The sequence below is a fragment of the Tenrec ecaudatus genome, chromosome 1, assembly GCF_050624435.1.
Source record: "Tenrec ecaudatus isolate mTenEca1 chromosome 1, mTenEca1.hap1, whole genome shotgun sequence".
Classification (NCBI taxonomy): Eukaryota; Metazoa; Chordata; class Mammalia; order Afrosoricida; family Tenrecidae; genus Tenrec; species Tenrec ecaudatus.
Window position 1 is genome coordinate 80,162,856 of NC_134530.1, and position 20,502 is coordinate 80,183,357.

Sequence of the window (20,502 nt, forward strand, 5' to 3'; positions counted from 1 at the left end):
ATGGCCACCAAGTGGTTTAGCGGAGCACCCTTCGGGGTACAGAGCGCCAGGTGGGGCTGGGCCCGGGGCTGGGGACTAGGCGCTGGGCTGGGTCCTGAGAGCTCCACTACCTCTGGGCCCTCCCTCACCTCTGGCGCAAGCTCCGCCCAAGCTCAGATAACCCACTTGGGGCTGGAGCCCGCAAGGGGGCGAGGGGTGGGGGTGGGGCGTGACACACAGAGAAGTGGTTTTTTTTCGGAGTCCTTCATGTAAAGCCATTGCCAGAGCACATGCTGTGGGCTGGTCCGGGAGAGGTCCAGAGGTCCTGGGTCCACAAGCTAAGGGCACAGGGGAGAGGAGTGGGGAGCGGAAAGCCTACTGTGTGTGGGACAGTTCTAGGGTCTGGGGGACAACAGTGACTGAACAGCAGAACTCTGTCCTTGGCCTTGGGCGTCTGCACTCCTGCGAGGAAGTGAGTCAGGGTAGGACACAGGCAGACCAGGAACAAAGGGAATGCCTAGTTCTGACAAGGGCCCTTGGGAGCCAGGGCTGTCTGAGTGCTGGAGTGGGAAGGGACTGTCCTGAGGAGGGTGACTTTTGAGCAAAAGCTTAGGGGGTAGGGTGGGCCGGTCCAGGTAGGAATATCTAATTAGGGGAACTGGCAGGGACCACCGCCTTGAAGGGGGGACACCCTAGGAAAGATTCACAATGAAAACTCCGTCATCTTTTTGGGGCCCTGATGCCAAGTCCCCTACCCCTGAGCAACCAACTCTCCCCCTCCCCAGAACTGCCCACGCCAGGGTCCGGGGTGCACTGGGGGGCAGCAGTGGATGCTCATGGGCCCTTCTTTTCTGCGTAGGTTCGATGCCTGTGCTGTGAACTCCAATAGGAAGAAGTCTACGACCTTCACGCAGGCTGCACCCTCCAGGCTTCATTCTGTGGACAAGGTGAGTCTGCATGGGGGGCCTGGACCCTGGTCCCCATGTGTCTCCCCACCCCGGTGGGCACCCTTAGTCAGAGCGTGTTTCCTAAGTGCAGGACCAGAGCACTGCCTTGGAAGAAAGACCCCGTGATTGGCTGCCCTCTGGCTCTTTACACACGAGGTGGCCGTTAGACCCGGGTTCTGCTCCTAGCTCTTCCACCCACCAGCTGGGCTCTTGAGCAAGTTTCCCGAGTGCCCGAGGTGTGATGAGCAAGGGAGATGCCCCAGGGAAGCCGCAGGAGTAGAACTAAGGGAGCCTAGCACTGCATAGCAGTTGCTACTATGAGAGACATTTCCCACTAAGCCCCTTGGGGCCAGGCCTGAGGTCGGGGACAGCAGGGGACGCTGTTCCTGTACCTCCGGATGGGGGAGGCAGCTAGGGGCGACTTGCTGTGTGGGTGGACTAGGTGGGTGTGGTGTGGCTGATGCGGTCCTCACAGTGCATTGGCTCAGTCCCACATAGGACCTGGCACCTACGGCTCCAAGGAGACCTGCTTCAGCAAGAAGAAGCTGAGCAGGGAGGTGGGCACAGGCTGGGCCAAGGCCCAGGAAGCCACCCGGCTGACCCAGCTCCCCCACTTCCAGTACCAGGCCATCATGAGAGAGAAGCAGCTACAGGTGAGGCCCCGGGGCCGCTTCCCTCCCCCTCCAGAGGTCAGGTTCCTCTCTGGTTGGAGTTGTTTCCAGTGTGGCCTTCCGGGGCCTCCAGTCCAGGTGGGGCTCATCCTTGGGGGAGTATCATCCTCCTCCCGCGTCTTCCCTGTGCTGACCTCTCAACATGCCTCAACATGACCTCTCTTCTCTTGGGGACAGGAGAAAAAGCTGGGGCCCGGCTCCTACAACTTCACAGACTTCTTGGAAGAGCTGCAGCAGAAGCCCAGCAGTAACCGGGGGCTGCTCAGCTCCGGGGAGGCCCGCTTCCGAGGATTCATTGGGGTACGTGTGGTCCCCACCAGCCGCCACTCTGCGGGGCAGATCTCCCGGGCGGGGCTTTTTCTTGGCTTGCTCTCCTCTCCAGACCTGCACAGGCTGTCTTCCGGGCCCTCACTTCACCTGGGGTCCAACAGGATGAGGATAAGGTCTCTGCCTCTCTGGAGCCAGCGGGCATCCTTGTGATCCAGGCGAGAGTGTTCGGAACTGAAGGCACAGTAACCAGGGCTGTGAGGAGAGAGGAGACAAGGGATAGGGAGATGACAGCAATCCATAGAGAGTGGTCTGGGAAGGCTTCCTTGGGGAGGTGGCATTTGAACAAAGACACGTAGCATAGGGCTCTGCAGGCTTGTGGTGTGGACTGCTGGGGGAGAATTCCAGGCAGCAGGCTGAGCAAGGGTTAGACCAATAGGCAGGAGGCAGTGTGGCTGGAGAGGAGGGAGTGGTTGAGAGGAGTCATGAGGATCTTGTCACTAAATCAGGGCTTAAGGGGGTGGGGCTTGACAAGTGGAGGACTCACTTTACAGTTTTAGAACACCCTGGTTGTAGAGGTGCAGGCCAGTAGGCTGGATGGCAGTAGGAGGCTGCAGGGGAAGCGCTGTGGTGGGAATGAGTGCCCCTCGTGGGGAGGATGCTGAGGTCAAACGCATGAGGTCATTATAGAGATAGCAGGAGCCACGCCCACACCCAAGCGAGCTGTGCCCTCCTCCTCTCTTGCCTTCACCCACCTCCTCTTTCCTCAAGCACTCTGCAGCTTGCACTCTGTCCTCCCCCACTCCTCTATGCATCATGCGCTCTGGAGTCTGGCTTTACTCCGGCAGCCCCCTCCTTCAAAGGGAACTCACATTCATTTCTAAACTCCCAGCTCCAAGGTCCCTCCCTCCAGGAACCCTTCCTGACCTCCTGCAGGGTAACACCTCCCCTTCCCAGGAATCCTTCCTGTGGGAGTGTAAGTAGTCCTGCTTCCACAGGGTACATCAGCTCCTGAGCACAACCATCTGCCTGGCCCCCTAACTACAGAATTCTCAGGGCCTTGCATTTCTCGAGCTGAAAGAACTGAAAAAGGGGAAAAGAAATTAAGTCTTGGGTTTCAATATTGAAGGATCCTTGACCATCAACGGAAGATGGAAAGAATATGCAGTCACTGGACCAAAAAGAATTGGTTGACATCCAGTCATTTCAAGAGGTTATCACCTGACCAAGCACTGATGGTATTGAAAGAAGAAGTCCAAGCCACACTGAAGTCATTGGCGAAGAACAAGGTTAAGTCGGTGCTCACTCGTGGTCACAGAGCGATTGCGTGGCAGAAGCAGGATCTGAACCCAAGGACTGTTTTTGGATTTTGTTCTTTTGCAGCGTGTAGAGGCCAGGATCGAAGGTCGGGGCTCAGGCCAGCATCTAATGGCAGAGGCAGGGAGGACAAGTTGAAGCTGCCTGTTGTCCTCTTGTGTGCCCGCCATCCAGCCCTGGGCATCTGGGAGTGTTTGCTGAATGCATGCAGGGAACAGTTGGTGGTGAAGGGCAGGCCTGAACACTGCCAGGGCTTGTTTCTCTCTCCTGGCTGCCTCTCCTCCTGTCCCCACACCTGCTCCTGCAGTGACCTCATCTGGGCCCCTGTCCTGGGCTCAGGGCTAAACAGATCAAGGAAGCACAGAGGGTGCAGAAGGCAGCCCTGGGGGTGGGTGGTGGGTGCTCACAGTCCAAGGTCTGCTTTTCTCTATTGTCATCTCGTCCTGAGACCTGGGCTGGGAAGCTAATGCACTACTGTAGGTCAGGAAATGCCCCCTGGGGCATTTCCAGGGGACATACTCAGGACCACCCCATAGCCTCTGGTGCCTCAGGTTCCAAGAGTCCTTTCCCAGAGAGCACTGGCTTCTCCACCCCTCAGTGACCCTGAATCCCAATAGCCTCTGACAGAAGGCAATGCCAGCCCTTTGGTTTCCAAGCCATGCCCCCTGCCCACCACTCTTGCCCAGCCAGGTGGATCTGGTGCACATGGCTCAGAATGGGGCTAACCCCTTCAGCCAGCCTTTGGTTCCTGCCATCACACCTCTGTCTGGCCCAGCCCAGCTTGTCTCTACCCACCGGGCCACCCTCCCCACACCCATCCCTAGCTCCTTCTCACTTTCCAAGGCCCAATTAAAAAAAAAAAAAGAAACTTATGAATCATGATCCCTCCATTCTCACCCTCCCTCCAGAATTGACCACTCTTCTGCATCCCCACAGCGTCGAGCTTAACATTCTGGCCAACATAGCAGGCTTTCCCATGAGCCCCCTGTGCTACCAAACCAGAAGGTTTTGTAGAAGAAATGCGAGTATTTGGACAAAGCATTGGGTTACAGGCTTTGAGCTCCCCAAACCTAAAGCAGCTGCTCTTGCCCCTTTGTTATCAGCCTCTCTCCAACCCTGCAGGCTGAGGGCCCTGCCTGGCACTCATCATTGCTCTCTCACCCCAGTGCCTGCATCATGCCTAGGGCACAGTTTGATTGTCTCTTAGGGTTTCTGAGACTGCCTGAGGCCTTCTGTTCCCATAGAGTGACAGTCTTGGAAACCCACAGGGGTAGTTCTACCCTGTCCTACAGGGCTGCTGTGAGTGGGAATCCACTTGATGGCAGTGGGTTTGGTTTGGGTTCTGGTTCATCTGTACAGGACCAGACAACCCCATCTTTGGCCGGTGGAGTGGCTGGTGGGTTTGAACTGCCGACTTTTCGGTTAGCAGCACAATGGAGAATCCAGAAGGACGGGGGTCTTTGGTGTGGTGGCCTAGTGCTGCCCCCTTTTCCAGAGGTGGGATTTTGGCCTCTCAGTTTACCGCTCTGTGAATCGGTGTCCCAATCTCTTAAGTGGGTGCGCCTGGGTGGCCCGAATGGTTGATGCCTTTGCCAGAGCTATGTAACCAGAGGGGAGGAGGTCCCCTTCACTCAGGGGTGCCTGTGCCGAAAGGCCTGGCATGCCACTGAAAAGCCTGTGGAACACAGGGGTTGCCAGGAGCTAGACCAACTTGGCCACTCGGTGCCGACTTCCTGGCTTTGGAGTAGCTGTACAGAGTGAGGACACACCTTCTCAAACTGCTCTTAGCCCCCCCTGCAACCCCCAAGTCCTGGAAGAGCCTTTTCTCCCAGAGGGGACCCCTCCCTGCAGAGCTTCCAACCAGGCACCCACATGCGGCCGGCTAAGGACATTTATCTGGCCTGCCGAGTGTTTTTGCCCCGTTTGATTTTTTACTTTAAAATAAGATATGTGCAATGTGCATAGGAATTTGTTCATAGTTTTAATTTTTTTAACTATTGTCTGGCCCTCCAACGGGTCTGAGGGACAGTGAACTGGCCCCCTGTTTAAAAAGTTTGAGGACCCCTGTTCCAGTCTTATCCAGTTCCAGGCTGGGTCTTTAGGCTGCTTCCCCAGCAGCACCCTGTGCTCAGACTGAGCCATCCGCGGAGCGGCAGCGCCCTCGTGTGGCTACGAGGTGCAGGACATCTACAGCAGGGGTCCTTCGCTGGGGTCTCTCCTCACTCATCTACATTGCCTGGTAGCTCTTCTTTCGCCCTGTAGAAGAACACACTTCTGACCCTATAGCAGTCGAGGCCCGGGGGTGATTCTAGCCACAGTCCTCCTGGCCCACTCCCCGGTCAGCCAGCCACCCCATAGGACCCCTGGTGTGCACTGGTTAACACACCTGGCTGCTAACCAAAAGGCCACCCTCCCTGCTGGACCCTCCAGCTGCTGAGGGAACAAGACGGGGCAGTTTGATTCTGTGAAGATTGATGGCCTTGGGGTCCCGGGGGGATGTCCCTCTCTGTCCCAAGGTATCCGTGAGTCTGCAGTGACTTGTTGGCAGTAGGGTTTGTTGCTTTGTTGTTGTTGTTGCCAGGCACTGTGCAGGGGAACTTGCATATATTATTTAACTTCATGACAAGCCTCACTGTTAGATGCTAGGAAGATTTGATATTTACAAGACCTCTTTTGAGTGTTCCTTTGAGGACTAAGGTGCGCCTGACCCAAGCCACGCTCTTCTCCATTGCCTCCTACGCGTGTGAAAGCTGGACACTGAACAAAGAAGAATCGATATGTTTGTACTGTGGTGCTGGAGAAGAACATTGGAAGTACTATGGACTGCTAAAAGGACAAACAGGTCTGTCTTGGAAGAAGTCAGGCCAGAGTGCTCCTTAGAGGCAAGGATGGTGAGACTTCGTCTTACATACTTAGGACATGCTGTCAGGAGAGACCAGTCCCTGGAGAAGGACATCATGCTTGGTCAAGGGGAGGGGCAGAAAAGTAGAGGAGGATCTTCAAGGATGGGCACTGTGACTGCCACAAGGCATGGGGACGATAGGGTGGACGGTGCAGTACCGGGCAGTGTTTCATCCTGCTGTGCACAGGGTCACTGTGGCAGTTCCATAGTCTGGTGTCCACTTGTGAAGGAATGGAGTCTAGCCTGTCAATCAGGTCGCAGCTTGGTGAGCTCATTTGGAGGCATCACGGAAATAAATAGCTCACTGGAGGCCAGATATACAGAGACTCTGCTTCATCTTCCTGCTGACAAGACTCATGGAGCTAGGCTAGAGCCCTGGAGCTAGAGGAGCCACATGGAGACCCCTGCCAGCATTGAGATGCTCCCACTGCCACTAGATCCACAAGACTTTCTACCCACTTGCCTGTGATCTTTCTTCCTGCATTGGGTATCGTTGCATGTCCTGCGTGAGTCTGAAGAAGAATTTATCACCTGGTCATGGACATATGAGCTAACATTGGACTTATGGACTTGATCTGGACTGGCCTGGGATGTTTTCTCAAAATTCAGCTGCTCTTGTATGTACAGCTCTTTCTCATACACATGCGAGTGTCTGTGGATTTGTTTCTCTGGTTCACCCTGACTAACACAATCACTAGGGGTCAGAACCGACTCGATGGCATCGAACGACAATGTTTAATTTCACCCTCATGACCCCGCAGGGAAGTATTACAATGCCCACGTTAGCATGCAGACCACAGACGCAGAAAGAGTCCTGATGTGCAGAGTCAGGCCTGACACCCAGGACCCCACAGCTTCCTGGTTCCCAGCACGGTCCACAGCATAGGGAGAGAGCCACTTGTGGGAGAGCAGGACCTGGATGTGGGGCCCGAAGGCTGGCATGGCCCCTGGGGGAGGGGGGTCAGGAACGAAGCCTTCTTTGAGCTGACACTGCAGGGTTTGTGACATCCCCAAGGTCTGTGATAGCGGGAAGGCCCTGCCGACAGGAGCGGCAGAAGCATAGGAAGGCAAGGAGGCTGGACAGAATTGCCTGGTTTGGGGACAGGGAGGAGCCCACTCTGGCCGAAGGGTAGCATGGAAGAAGGGAGCTGTAGGAGCTTCACTGGCCCCACCCCTGGCCCCGGTGAGGAGGCTGAGCTGGGAACCCATGGCCAGGGCCACACTGGAGGCTCACAGCCCACAGTGCCTTGCACTGGGAGACAGTGTGCAGACACCTGCTTGCTCCCCTCCCAGGCCAGGCATCCAGGTATCTCTCCCTCACTTGCCATTGGTTCCAGGGATGGGACTAATGACCTTTCTGTCCCCCTCCCTCTCCAGAACTACTACCCAGGCCCTGGGAATTATGGAGAGAGGGGCAACCCGTACAAGAAGCTGGAGGAGAGTGCGTGGAACCGAGGCCATTCTGAGGGTCTCATGTGCAGGATGTCCAACAAGCCACGGCCCCTGGAGAATCAGGTACCCCACCCCCACCCTTGAAAAGCCTTGGCCATCTTCCCAAGGCCAACGGGGAAACCAGGACCCCCAAGAGGGCTCTGAGCTCCTCCCAGCAGCTCTCCCTGCAGGCGCGGTCATCTCTGCTGTTCCCTAGGGAAGTGGTCTGGCACCAGGGACGTACTTCCTCAAAAGTGGCATTGAGACGTACCTGGCACACAAAGTCAGTGCCCGCGGCCCTTATGACACCTTCTCTGGCGACCGGGCCAAGCCGCCACCTTATGGACATTACTCTGTGCAGGTGGGTCCTGGGGCCAGGGGGGTGAGAGGGGCCCTTCCCCAGCAGAATGACGCTGCTGAGAAGATTTGGAATGTACCGATTCTCCCCATTGTAGGGAAACGGAGGCAGGCCACATTGTTGGTCATAGGCAGAGTTGGGATTTGAACCCTGGCAAGTCTGTCTGAAGGGAGCCCTGGGAGTGCAGAGGTTAAGCGTTGGCTGATTAGCCAAAAGATCAGTGGTTCGAACCCACTAGCTGCTCAGCGGAAGAACGATGGGCTGTCTGCTTTCATTAGCCTTTCAGCCGCAGGACCCCCGGGAGCAATTCTCCTCTGCCCTGCAGGGTGGCTGTGGGTCTGAATGGACTCTGGGCCAGGGGGTGGTTGGCTGGAAAGTGTCTGACTTCCCAGTAGACACCTCTCCTGTGATGAGCGTCCACTATGCAGACCCCACTCACCCATGGTGGCAGGGCTGCCCGGGGACCAGCCTCGAGGCCTGTGGGGACTTCGACAGAGCAGCTCTGCCCGGGCATCCTGAGCCCAGCGATGCTGGTCGGGAGAGTGACACGGCTATGGGAGCCCTACCAACTCCCTGGGCTCTGCCTTCTTCCCGCTCACTGTCGTTAGACCCAATTACTTGTCTAAGACAAAGTTAGGGTTCTCTCCGTCTCTACTGTGCCTGAGGCGGCACGGACAGTCAATGGTAGGCCTACTGTGCTGGGTGTCTAGAGAAACAAATCCAGTGACGCTCGTCTCTGTGGAAGAAAGAGCTTTATATCAAGAAGGTGGCACCCGCACATTCCACCTCAAGTCCCTAAGTCTGAGACCCTCCTGAGACTCACACAGCTGCAGGCCAATGAGGCGGGACGGTGAGCCGGGAGCAGGAAGACCACAGGCCGGTGGGTGCGGAGTCACGTGGACCTGAGGTTGGAGGGAACGCAGCAGGGTGACGATAGCTCCCAGGTTGGTCCCCAGGGTCGGCAGCCCACAGGGGGCCACTCCTGCAGGCAGACCCAGAGTTCCCGCCAGGATGAAGGGGGGAGGCCGCAGAGAGGAGGGGTCCCTTGTGTCTCTCCCCAAGAGGCATCATCAGGTAAGACCTGGCTGACAGGCTGGACGCCACCCTTCCGCTCTCCTCCAAGGTCAAGCTCACGACCAGGGTGACTAACCTAGAGGTTGGTGGTCTGAATCCTTGGAGGGGTGCCTTGGGAGACAGGCCTGGGGGCTGCTTTGCAAAGGTCACAGCTTTGAAAACCCCATGGGAGGTCGCTGTGCTGCTGGGGTGTGGGGAGCCCTCCCGTGAGAGAGTCGGTGTGAAGGCAGCTGGTCCTGTACCCCAGAGCCGTCCGGTAGGCCGGATGCCAGCCCAGCTCAGGGGGGGTGGTCGGGAGCCCCTTCTCGCTGTTCCCTGGTTGCTGTGGGGTCAAGTGCGTGGGCTCCTGGCTTTCCTGGCTGGACAGAGCTCTTTCTCTCTGCCTGCTTTTCAGAAAAAAAAGCCCAGGGAGCTGGCACATTTCAAGAGCTTCGTGGAAGACTTGAACTCACACCACAATAAGAAGCGCGGCGTGTTTTCAAAACTTCCCCGGAACCCCAAAATGCCTTCGGAGAGGATTTACTGGTCTACCCTTAGCCAGTGCCCCCGAACACTGGTCAGTCTTCCCCACCGCCTGCCTCCTCTCTTGGAAGGTGCTCTTTTGCGCGCACGTGTGTCTGTGTGCGTGCGTGCGTGTGTTGGGGAGGTCCTTAGGGGGAGTAGGAATCAGATTCACCTGGTTTCCAGGCCTGGTCTTGCATTTACCAGCCGCCCTGGCTAAACTTGAGCTGCCTGGGGATATTGACTCTCGCTTTCCGAGGGATAGCCTTGGAGGAAGGCTTGGGCGAGCTGTGGGGTGAGGGAGGAAGTATGGTTTCGAGGGCCCCACTTCAAACTCGCCCGGGCTCACTCCCAGCACGCTGTGCTTGGCCACCTCTCCGCAGGCCGGTCCTCCCAGTGATGTGCGTGTCCTCTTCGCCAAGTGGCTGCTTTCAGAAGCACAGGTCCACTCCACACAGCCGTCTCCAGCGGTCTCCGCTGCGCCACTTCGACGCCAGGCACAGGGGCCAGCTGAGAAGGCAATGGCGTCTGTCTCATGGAGTCCTAAGGGATGGTCTTGGTAGTGTTTTCTCAAAGCACCCAGGACCATCACGGGGGCTTCTTATGACGAAGTTTTAAGAAAGTTGAAAATGGCCATCGTGAGCCCGAGACCAGGAAAGTCCCACTGAGGGATTTCCCCACCACAACAATGCCCCACGCATTCCCCCCCGGGGAGCAGGGAATTCCTTCAGTGTTTTGTGGGGGAACCTCCCCCATCCACCCTCCAGCCCTGAGCTTACCCACTCAGACTTCTCTTTCTTTCCCTAACCCAAAACAATTTAGAAAGGAACGCGAGCTAGGTTCCCAGGGTGCCTTCAGGGAAGGGTTGGTGCCGTGAGACACGGCCTTCAGAGGCACGTAGAACCTGGATGGAGGGTTTGTCGAGAAAAAACGAGCTCTGCCCTTTAGTCTCAAAAGCAAACTCAATGTCCTCGAGTCAAGGCTGACTCGGAACAGCCCTGTAGGACAGGGTAGAACTGCCCCTGTGAGTTTCTGAGACGAGCTCTTTAGGGTAGAAAGCCTCCTCTTCCTCCCACTGAGTGGCTGGTGGTTTCGAACTGCCGACCCTGTGGTTAAAACCCAATGCGTACCTACCACGCTACCTATGAGCACCACACATTGATGTTTCTGCTTAATAAGGCTCTATGATCTGGTGACACTGCTTTGTGACCTACCCTCGTACTTCCGGACGTACCTCCTCAGGCCTTGGAAACCTTATGGAGCTCAGGTGACATACTTGTGACCCACCTGGGTCCCTGTGACTGGACTCGGTGCCATAGTGACAGATGTGATGCTCTTGAAGCTTGCATCATCTCAGGAAAGTGCCTGCGATCCAGGAAGTGCTCAGCCAGCGCTGTTATCCATACCCTCCCCTGCCCCCCACCCTGTCTCCCCACCTCACCTCACACACACCACCCCTCCCGGAGGAGCACTGGAGAAAGGGCACTGGGAAAACTGGGTGAGGGAGCCCACCCCAACCGAGGAACTGGCCATCTGTCTGCTCTGTTCCAGGGGCCGTGACGTGGCTTCAGGCCCCAGGGACTCCCAGGAAGGAGGTGGTGGCAGCCAGGGGTCTGCGTGGTAGGCTGTGGCTTCTAGCAGCTTCCCAAGGGAGGGCACAGCTGGGGACTCAGGACTGAGCCATTGTGACTAGGTGCCGCAGGCGGTGTCAGTCCCGACTCAGAGTGACCCTGTGCACCACAGACAGAACCACTGCCTGGTCCTGCGCCGTCCTCCCCGGTGTCCCTGAGCCAGAGCCCACTGTGGCATCCAGCCCCTCGAGGACCTTTCTCTGGTTCTCTGCCCCTCTCCGGGGTGAGGAAGGCCCGTGGCGCGGGGAGCGCCACCGTTTCTTCATAGCACCTTCCAAACCTGCGAAGGCCGAGTTAGCCCTCGTATTTCCTAATGTGTGGAGAGTGGAGGATTGCAGCCCCAGGCAGGTTAAACTTTACTTAAGACCCTGTCACTTGATCTCTCTTTTTGACCCATGTTAAGGTTGTTCTCCTTTGTTTCTGCTTTCTTTTTGAATGTGGCTTTTCTCGGTTTTACTTTGAAACGTTTTACTCTGTCAATTTCTTTTGAGGGGAGGGGTATATTTTCCTGTCTGAAATCCAGGATAGGTCAATGTATGGAGCCTGGAACTGGATTTAATGGTTTCTTGGGGGTACGGCAGGGGAGATTGAGGGGCATTGGGGAGCTAAGAACGACGATTCAAGAAGGGAGCGTGTTCTAAAATTGTGGTGGTGATTGTATAACTCTTCCCGATAGACTGGACTATTGAATTGCTAATAATACTGGACTATTGTATGCTAATAAAGCTGCTTAAAAATAAAATAGAAGGCAAATAAAAGTACCCAATTGGGGCTTACAAAAACAGAAAAGAAAGTTTAAAAAGCACACGATGCAGAGATGGGCCGTCGTTTTCCCTGGCTTCCCAGCAGGGGGTAGAGAAGCTGCACATCCAGCTTCAAAGCCAGTGTGCCCTCCACTCAGACTGGAGGGTGGAGCATCTCTCCAGGCCCTGCCAGCCCAGGAGGAGGCTGGGGAACCTGGTGGGAGATCAGGATGATGAGTCAGTGTTAGAATGGGTGGCCTTACAGGGCTCCTTCACCAGGGAAGGATGCCTGGGAGATAGCTGGGCACCTCCCACCACCCCTGGGGCCAGGTCTAGGGCTGCCAAATGGGTGAGGTCTGCTGCCAAGAGCCCCCATCACTTGTTCTGGCTCCAGGTGGGGCTGGCCACCCCCCATTCCTCTAGACTTCAGCAGCTACACTTTCTCCTAGGCCACATCTGGTCCCGGAACCTGGGTTCAGCAAGAGGCAGAGCAGAAACATGTCAACAGGCCACCATTCCTGATGTCCTCGAAGCGGATGGGCACTAAGTCCTACCAGATCCTTATGGGGAGCTGGGTGAGTGGTGCTGCCCAGGTGGGGAAGGGCAGCGGGTACACGGTGGTAGAAAGGGGTTCTACTCCCCTGTCTACAGACAGCCCCGACCCCTTCTTGCCTTCCTGAAACTGATGCTCAGCGTAAGCCTGGATCCTGTCTTTTCCCCCAAGGCAGCTGACCCCCTGCCTTCACTCATTTATTTCTCCAAGGCAGTGCCTCCCGAGAGGTTTGTTGAGACACAGATGGCTGGCCCAGGAGCTTCCGATGCCGCGGGCAGGCGTGGAGCCTGGGACCAGCTGGTGGTGCTGCGGCTGTGCCCGGGCCTGCTTCTTGAGAGGCACATGGTGCCTGGCATCAGCTCCACTTTCCCTGGGGATAATCTCCCTTCCTTCTCACGTGGCTTCTGTCTTGGGCCCCGGGGGGCTGCTGGTAGAAAAGGACCATTGCACATCCCCGATTGAGCAAACTACTTCCTTTTTCCCTTGTTTCATTGCCCGGTCCCCTTCCCATACACACTCTTTCTCTCTTGTCTCTCACCCAAGACAGTCACTTCCACGTGTGTGTGTGTGTGTGTGTTGGCATGTGTGAGAAATAATGCACACGCCTGTGCTTTGTTCAGGCTTCTTGATGTGCGCACATGGACACCCCATTCTGTCCCTCACTCTGACACAGCGCACCTTTTCTTGTTGCTGCTGCTGCTGTGAGGTGCCATCGAGTCGGCTCCGACCCTGTGCACCACATAACGCCACCCTCACCTTTGTTCCCATGCCTGTGTCCAGTGACACAGCCAAGGTATCCATCCAGCGTGACGTCTCCTCGAGGCCACTGGGGGCAGGCTTGAGTTTTTTCTCTACTTCTTTCAGTTTCAGATATGCTGAGCGTGGTATTCCCTTTGGGGTGGCTTCCCCTCCCCCCTTTTTGTTAAAACAGTTTTATTGGCTCTTCAGCCACACGTCGTGCAATTCAGTAATTCCGTGGTGTGCAACCCTCACCGCAAGCAGTTCTAGAACACTGTCTTCAGCCTTGTGCTCAGTGGCGTTCCTGTGATTATTTTTGTTAATTGTGGCAAAGTATACGCAACAAAACATTCTCTCCTCCCAACTTCCACACGGATAATTATACTATTCCTGTTGCTCAGTCATTATCGGTATCTTTCCCAAATTATTCCACCACCGGTAACATAAGCTCAAGGACCCCTGAGTAAAGCATCTTCCTCCTTCATCCTTGTAACCATGGGGCAAGTTGGGTTTCTTGTTGTTTTTTTTCCAGTCGTTTTTCTGGTACAGTCTTCACATATCACACGCTTCGATCATTGCATCGCTTTAAAAAGCGGTGTGTATACACCATCACAATCGGTTCTAACGCTCCTTCTGGTTTCCTAACTCTTGGTCCTTGCGCATGTCGTTATGATATTTGACTTTGTCTTCTTGAGCTGCCTTTTGACATTTTCCATTCAGCTCCTTGACTTCATCCTTTCTTCCATTTGCTTCAGCTCCTATATGATGAAGATCAAGTTCAGAGACTCTTCTGACACCCACTTTGATCTTTCCTCTCCTTCCTTTTTCAAGGACTGCTTGTCTCTTCATGACCAACAGTCTTGATGTCCTCTCAGCTCATCCGGGCTTCTGTTTTGCGTGTTCAGTGCATCAGATCTGTCCTTGGATGGTCTCAAAATTCAGGTGGGATAGACTCAAGGACATATTTTAACTCTTGTGGATTTGTTTTAATGTTCTTCAACTTTATCCTGAACTTACATAAGAGCAATTGATGGTCTGTGTCACAGTTGGCTCCTGGTCTGGTTTTAGCCACTGATATTGAACTTCTCCAGTGTGTAGTCAATTTGGTTTCTGTGTATTCGATCTGGAGAAGTCCATGTATATAGTCACCTTTTATGTTACTGAGAAAAGGTATTTGCTATGAACAAATGGTTGGGTTTGCAAAATTCTATCATGGGATCTCCAGCATCATTTCTATCACCAACTCCATAGTTTCCAACTACCGTTCCTTCCTCTTTGTTTCCAACTTTTCCATTATGATCACCAGTAACTATCGATGTATCTGGATTGCACGTTTGATCAATTTCTGACTGAAGTTATTAGTAGAATTCTTCCATGTCTTCATCACTAGCTTTTGTCGTTGGTGCCTAATATTGACTAATAGCTATATTGGTTGGATCTCCTTGAAGGTGGACAGATACAATCTTCTCACAGAGAGCGTTGTACTACATGATGGATTTAGCAAGATCCTTTCTGTCAACGAATGCCAATCCATTCATCTTGACTGTATTAGTCTTGGCGTGGTAAATCACATGATTCTGATTCACAATGGCCAATACCAGCCCGTTCCAGCTCACGAGTGTCTGGTATATTGATCCTCATGGTTGAAATTCATTTTTTATCACGCCCAGTTTTCATAAAAGCATACTTTGCACATCCATAGATCAAACATTAGAAGATGTTTGCAGCGGTGCCTCTTTACCTTGAGGTGTGTCCCATCAGCAAATGAAGACCCCACAGGCTCCACTCCCACCAGCCTCACCCAACTCACATCACCATGGTCAAGTCCCCTCCAAGAAATCAGCTGTCAGTCACCTTTTGAGTGTCCCTAGACATGAGGGGCCCGTCTGCTGCAGTCCCTCCAACAATGTTCTGTGTCTTTGTTTAGGCCTTCAGTGTTCCGAAATGCTTTAAAGCTCTGAGGGAGGTTTTCAGCGGCTTCTTCCTCCAAAGGGGGGGGGGACCTAGTCCCTACTCGTTGTCTGATCTTAGTCTGGAAGCTCTGCCCTGCTGGCATCTGAAACACCATTGACCTAGCTTCCAACATCGGAGCAGCTCACAGCCACCACAGTAGGACACACTGACAGACCAGTGGTCTTAGAGTCTGGTCATCACGCGGAAAGGGGCATGCGTCCTGAGTGAGCAGCTCCCTAACTTGTCCCCCTGAAGACACACCTGGGTACCCATGTTGGCCACTCCAGCACCCTGGAGCCCCTTGGCAACCCCCACCCCCCGCCACACACCCCTCCATCCAGAGAACCTTTGTCCTGACTGCTCATCTCGAAGCTTTGCCTGGACTTGAATAGCTGGATGCTTGTGAGTTCTCTCAAGGACTCCCTGGGTATCTGCTTGCCCAGCTGCTCCTGCTGCCTCATCCCACATCCCCACCTGTGAGCAGCTCCTCCTGGCTTCTTGGGTGCCTGGTCCTCCATACCCTTCCCTCTCTCACCTCCAGCCCTCACCTCGGCAGGGAAGAGGCTCCCTGGGGGACCTCACGTACCACGTGTCGACAAGAGCCAGCTGGCTGTGCTGCCGCCTTGGGTGGGGTCAGTGCTCTGAGGGGGTGGCCAAGGCTGCTGTGAGCTTCAGGTTCCAAGAGCTCGGCTTGCCCACTGCCAGCCTGGGCATCCACACAGCAGGCCTGTCCCTGGTGGAGGGCAAGCTCTCACTAACCCTGGGCTGAAGGCTGGCTGGCTTCTCCCCACCCTCCATCCCCCAGCCCCGTTCCCCATTCCCCGCATGTATACCATACCTCGGCCCCAGTCTGCCCTCTGGTCTTTCATAGAAGCTGGGTTCCTATCCTGCCTTGATCTTGCCCTTGCCATGTGAACTTGGAAACGTGTCACCTTCGCCTCCTCTAGGGACCTCTCTGCAGAGCCCGCTTGCCAGGAATGGGGTCTGGGTGGCAGGGAGTGGAGAGCAGGACTGAGAGCTGGTCTCCACGCTACTGTCCTGCACAGAATCCCGTCGGCGTGGGCCGCTACCTCAACACCTGGCTGTTTGAGACAAAGGACAGACGGCAGCGATACCGGTCTCTGTACCTGGGTGAATCCAAGCGCTACCCCTCGGACCCCGCCTGGGACACACTCCTGCAGTGAGTAGAGCGAGCGGGAGCCTGGCGGGAACCTGGCGAGGTGGGGGTGGAGGTTCTCATGCGTGGCACTCGGGAATACAGCTGTGCCTCATGCCAGCCACACAGCAGAGCAGCGGAGAGAGGCTCTGAGCTCAGACCAGGCTCTGCCCTGGCTGGCTGTGTGGGCTGGGGTCCGGTGCCTCGCCTCTCGGAGCCTTGCTTTCCTTGGCCGCCATCCGTCCCAGCTGTTGTTTGGGGCTGTCGGGTTGGTTCAAACTCACGGCGACCCCGCGTGTGACAACACGAAGCACTGCCCGGTGCTGCGCCGTCCTCACAATTGTTCCCACGTGCAGACCACCGAGGAGTCCGAAACGAGATGGCCCGCCTAAAGCTCTTTTCAGGGAAAGACATTCTGCCAGCCCCAAATCATCCACCAGCTACCCACGGGGACTGGGCTCTGCCCTGGGCCATCCTCAGTTTCTGGGTCCACGGAATGGGCTTGGTAGAACTCATTCTGAGACGTGTTTACACGAACTAACCATGGTAAACACCGAGCCTAACGCTAAACAAATGTTAGCCAAAGTTGGCTGCTGCTCTGTGTCTCAGGAAGCCCTTATGGGATAAGCTATGCATTGGGCTGAACTGCAAGGTTGATGGTTCAATCCCACCAGCTCCTCTGCAGGAGAAAGTTGAGGCCGCCCACTCCCATACGGATTTACAGTCTCAGAAAACCCTTGGAAGTGTTTCTACTCTGCCGGGTCGGGTCTTTATGAGTCGGGATCAGCAGGAGGGCAGTGGTGGTGGTTTGCTTGGGGTTGTTGCCATTGTATTTGGTTGACTTACCCCCCCCCCCGGCCCCCTCTCCCAAAAATAACCCACCCACCACACAAAAACCCATTGCCCTCTAGTCCTGATTCTGATTCATAGCAGCCCTATAGACAGAAGAGAACAGCCCTGCGTGTCTTTCAAGGCTGCCCTCTCCCTAGAAGCAGACGTGCACACCGTCCTCCGAGAGAACAGCTGGTGGCTTCAACGGCCAACCTTCTCAGTTAGCCACCATGAAGGACCACTGTGCTACCCTAAGGCCACCAAATGCAATGGCATCTTCATCTCAGAGCTCTGACGGTGTGAGTGCGTGCGCATCTTAGACGGCATGAAAGACAGTCCGTTTGGTTTTTAGACACTAAGTCCTAACAGATCTAACAGAAACCCTGGACCCAGGATGAGCTACTAAGTGTTTGGCCACGAACCAAAATGTCCCTTGTCCCTAATGGGATTGCCCCATTCTTGGGGTCACCAGTTTTCAAAATATCCCTCTTTCCTGTCTCTGTGGATGGCGAGGAGGAGTTGAGATTTGCCTTACTCGATTTTAATCCGTGTGGAACATTACTTCTGTGCAAAAGTATTTCTTCCTTTCTAGACCAGGTCATGTTGCAGGTCAACTTGCCCAAGGTCACACAGCTGGAGAATGCTAGAACTGGGTCCTTCCCATGCTCCAGTGGCCACATGAGCCCTTGGCGTGCTCGGGAGAAGGCCATGCCCTGATTCGTGTAGGACCAACCCTTCCCGTCACCTTTCAGCAAAGTCTCAGCCTGGGGCGCAGTTGGCTCAGCAAAGGGCGCCATGGAAGGAAAGGCTGCCTCCTTCCGGCTGGGCCCTGAGCACCGGCCTCCGGCTGGGCCACACTCCTTCACTCGCTGTCATCACGTCCACCACAGGCCTGTGGACTTAGAGGATTTCCCCTCCAGCCTGCCGTCCTCACCAGTCCCATCTCCCACCACTGTGCTGTAGGGCCCAGGGCAAGTTGCTTGTAGAAAGACTTTCCTCAATCTGAACAATGGGGCAAAAATCTATACCATTCTATTTTAAAAAATACAAAGTGCCTTACTCAGTGGATGTGAATGTGCCCTGCCTGGTGGATGATACTTACAGGTATGTCGTACAGGCCAGCTTTTTCTTCTCTTAACCTGCTGGGGCCTTCCCTCCTTCCCTGCCCTTGAGTGACCTCGAACTCGTAACAACACTGTAAGGCAGGGCTGTGCTGCCCTCAGGGTCTTACAGCAAGAGTGTAACTTGTTACAGCAAGAGTGTAAATTGTTACAGCTGCTCTCTCGGAGCAGCTGGTAGGTTTGAATGGCTGACCTTGTGGGTGGTTAGCAGCCCAATTCATAACCACTATACCACCAGGGCTCCTTCGTGGCCAAGTTTGTTGCAGAGGCTTGAAATACAGATCATCCAGGAAAAGAAAATGCAATTATTTAAACTCACTTGTTCTTGTCAAAGATCCAAGTAAGCCCCTCTGTTATGATAGAAGTTGTGCTAGATATGGGGGAGGAAATCAATGGGCATTTGAGCCCATCCAGGGCGAGGATCTGGGTCTTCTTGACATTGAGGGGTCATCCAGCCTGAAGGCTGCAATCTTTGATCTTCATCAGTAAGTGCTTCAAGTCCTCCTCACGTTCATCAAGCACCATTGTGTCAGTTGGTTGCAGCTTGAGGTAGGTAGTTTATTGTGCCAACCTGGCCCCATAAACACATGTGGGGTTAATTGAAGGGCAGAGAGATAAATGGCTCAGTGAGCCTTACCTTTCTTGTCTCTCACTCTTTGATCATCAGACCAGTGTGTGGCTGTCTTGCTTGTTCTGTGCCTCAATTTGCAAGCTACACTACCTGTGGGACACCTAACCTGTGAGACTGTGTCTCTGTAATTTGAGGTTCCTCAAGACCTGCTTCGCCACACAATTGGAATTTACATCTCTTGAGCTGGGGACTGACTGTTGGTGACCTGGTTGCTGCCTGTGCCGGGAGAGCCTAAATCTCTCTACAGAGGACTACCTGGCAGCCCTCAAGACTTGAAGGACTGCCAGTGTCTCACAACTCTCTCACGGGAGTGAGTCGCACTGAGCCATTTGTACTGCTTTATAATTTAACTGTTCATTTCTTGTGTTATATATCTGTATATCTGTATAAATATATATATAATTATTAGCATTCTGGGTTTGTCTCTCTAGAGAACCCTAACACGCAGCTGTTTCTCTCATGTTGAGTCCTGCCCCATCAGCAAATGAAGATACCAAAGGCCTCGCCCCCCGCGCCTCATTATGGTCTCTACATTGAGAAGGCGGCTCTTCCTCCATCATGTGGAGTCCTTCTGACCTGAGGGCTCATCTTCTGGCACCATCTCTGACAATGTTCAGTGTCTGACAACGTTGTCAGTGGCTAGTTCCTCCGAAGTGGACAGTTTATTCCTGCTTTGCTGTCCATTCTTAGTCTGGAAGCTCCACTGAAACCTGTTCCCTTTGGGTGACCCTGCTGGCATTTGAAATACTAGTAACATAGCTTCCAGCAACACACAGGCCACCACGGTAGGACAAACTGACAGACAAACGGTCGTACCTACCTGTAGTAAATGGAAAACTTAATTTAGGGGAAAAATCCCAAAAGGATCCCATTCTTAGGAGAAAACAACCAACTAGATAATTCTATTTTCTGGAGAATATATTGGGTTAAACTTAATAAGGAATATTTAAGGCATAAATGGAGACAAATATAAACATTTGTCAAAAGAGACTTAAGAAGGACCGACTATCTGGAGAAAATACCGTGTCTATGGATCATGTTCCTGAACGGGAAGATTCCTAGGTGAAAACACATGTTAATTTTCCCCATTAACGCACAAGTTCGTACTACAGCCCTCAGTGTTGTCTAGCCTCATCACAAATGAACACAGTCCTCACCATCGCTCCAATTAGATCCTGATAAATGGAGAAAAGATGGAAGTGGTCCAGAATTTCACTTTTCTTGGATCTATAATACACACTGGTGGAAGCAGCAAGCGAGAAGTCAAACAAGTTATTATATTGTGCAAAAGACCTCTTTAAAGGGGTCACCTTGAGGACTACCGTGTGCTAAGCCGTGGTGCTTTCTTTTTTTGCTTATTAATTATTTGTTAATAATTATCAGTCATTTTATTGGGGACTCTTACAAATCTTAAAACAACCCATCATTCAATTGCATTAAGCACCCTTGTATATATGCTACAATCAACATTTCCAAAACATTTTCTTCCTACTTGAACCCTTGGTATCAGCTCCTCTTTTTTTCCCCTTTCTCCCCCACCCTCCCACCTTCGTGAATCCTAGATCAATTATACATTATTGTTGTTATTTCGTGTCTTACACTGTCTGAGGTCTCCCTTCACCCACATTTCTGTTATTCGTTCCCCTGGGGGTGGGGTTGGCTATACATCCAACCTTAAGATGGGTCCCCCTTTCTCTG

At 53.9% G+C, this 20,502-nt stretch overlaps 1 protein-coding gene across 1 annotated transcript; it reads left to right on the forward strand.

The window, feature by feature from the left end:
- On the forward strand, positions 1–16,249 carry CIMAP2 (ciliary microtubule associated protein 2). The gene is made up of 9 exons (XM_075539889.1): positions 1–50; positions 839–926; positions 1,415–1,579; positions 1,775–1,897; positions 7,461–7,598; positions 7,732–7,875; positions 9,341–9,502; positions 12,271–12,396; positions 16,112–16,249. The coding sequence occupies exons 1-9, from the start codon at positions 1–3 to the stop codon at positions 16,247–16,249; spliced, it is 1,134 nt and encodes a 377-aa protein (XP_075396004.1).
- Positions 16,250–20,502: the final 4,253 nt, after the last annotated feature.

Excerpts from the sequence above, each read along its gene's own strand:
- CIMAP2 (XM_075539889.1), top strand. The coding sequence starts at position 1 with ATGGCCACCAAGTGGTTTAGCGGAGCACCCTTCGGGGTACAGAGCGCC. Across the intron at positions 51-838 it reads TTCGGGGTACAGAGCGCCAG|GTTCGATGCCTGTGCTGTGA; the intron begins GTGGGGCTGGGC and ends TTTTCTGCGTAG. Across the intron at positions 1,580-1,774 it reads TGAGAGAGAAGCAGCTACAG|GAGAAAAAGCTGGGGCCCGG; the intron begins GTGAGGCCCCGG and ends TCTTGGGGACAG.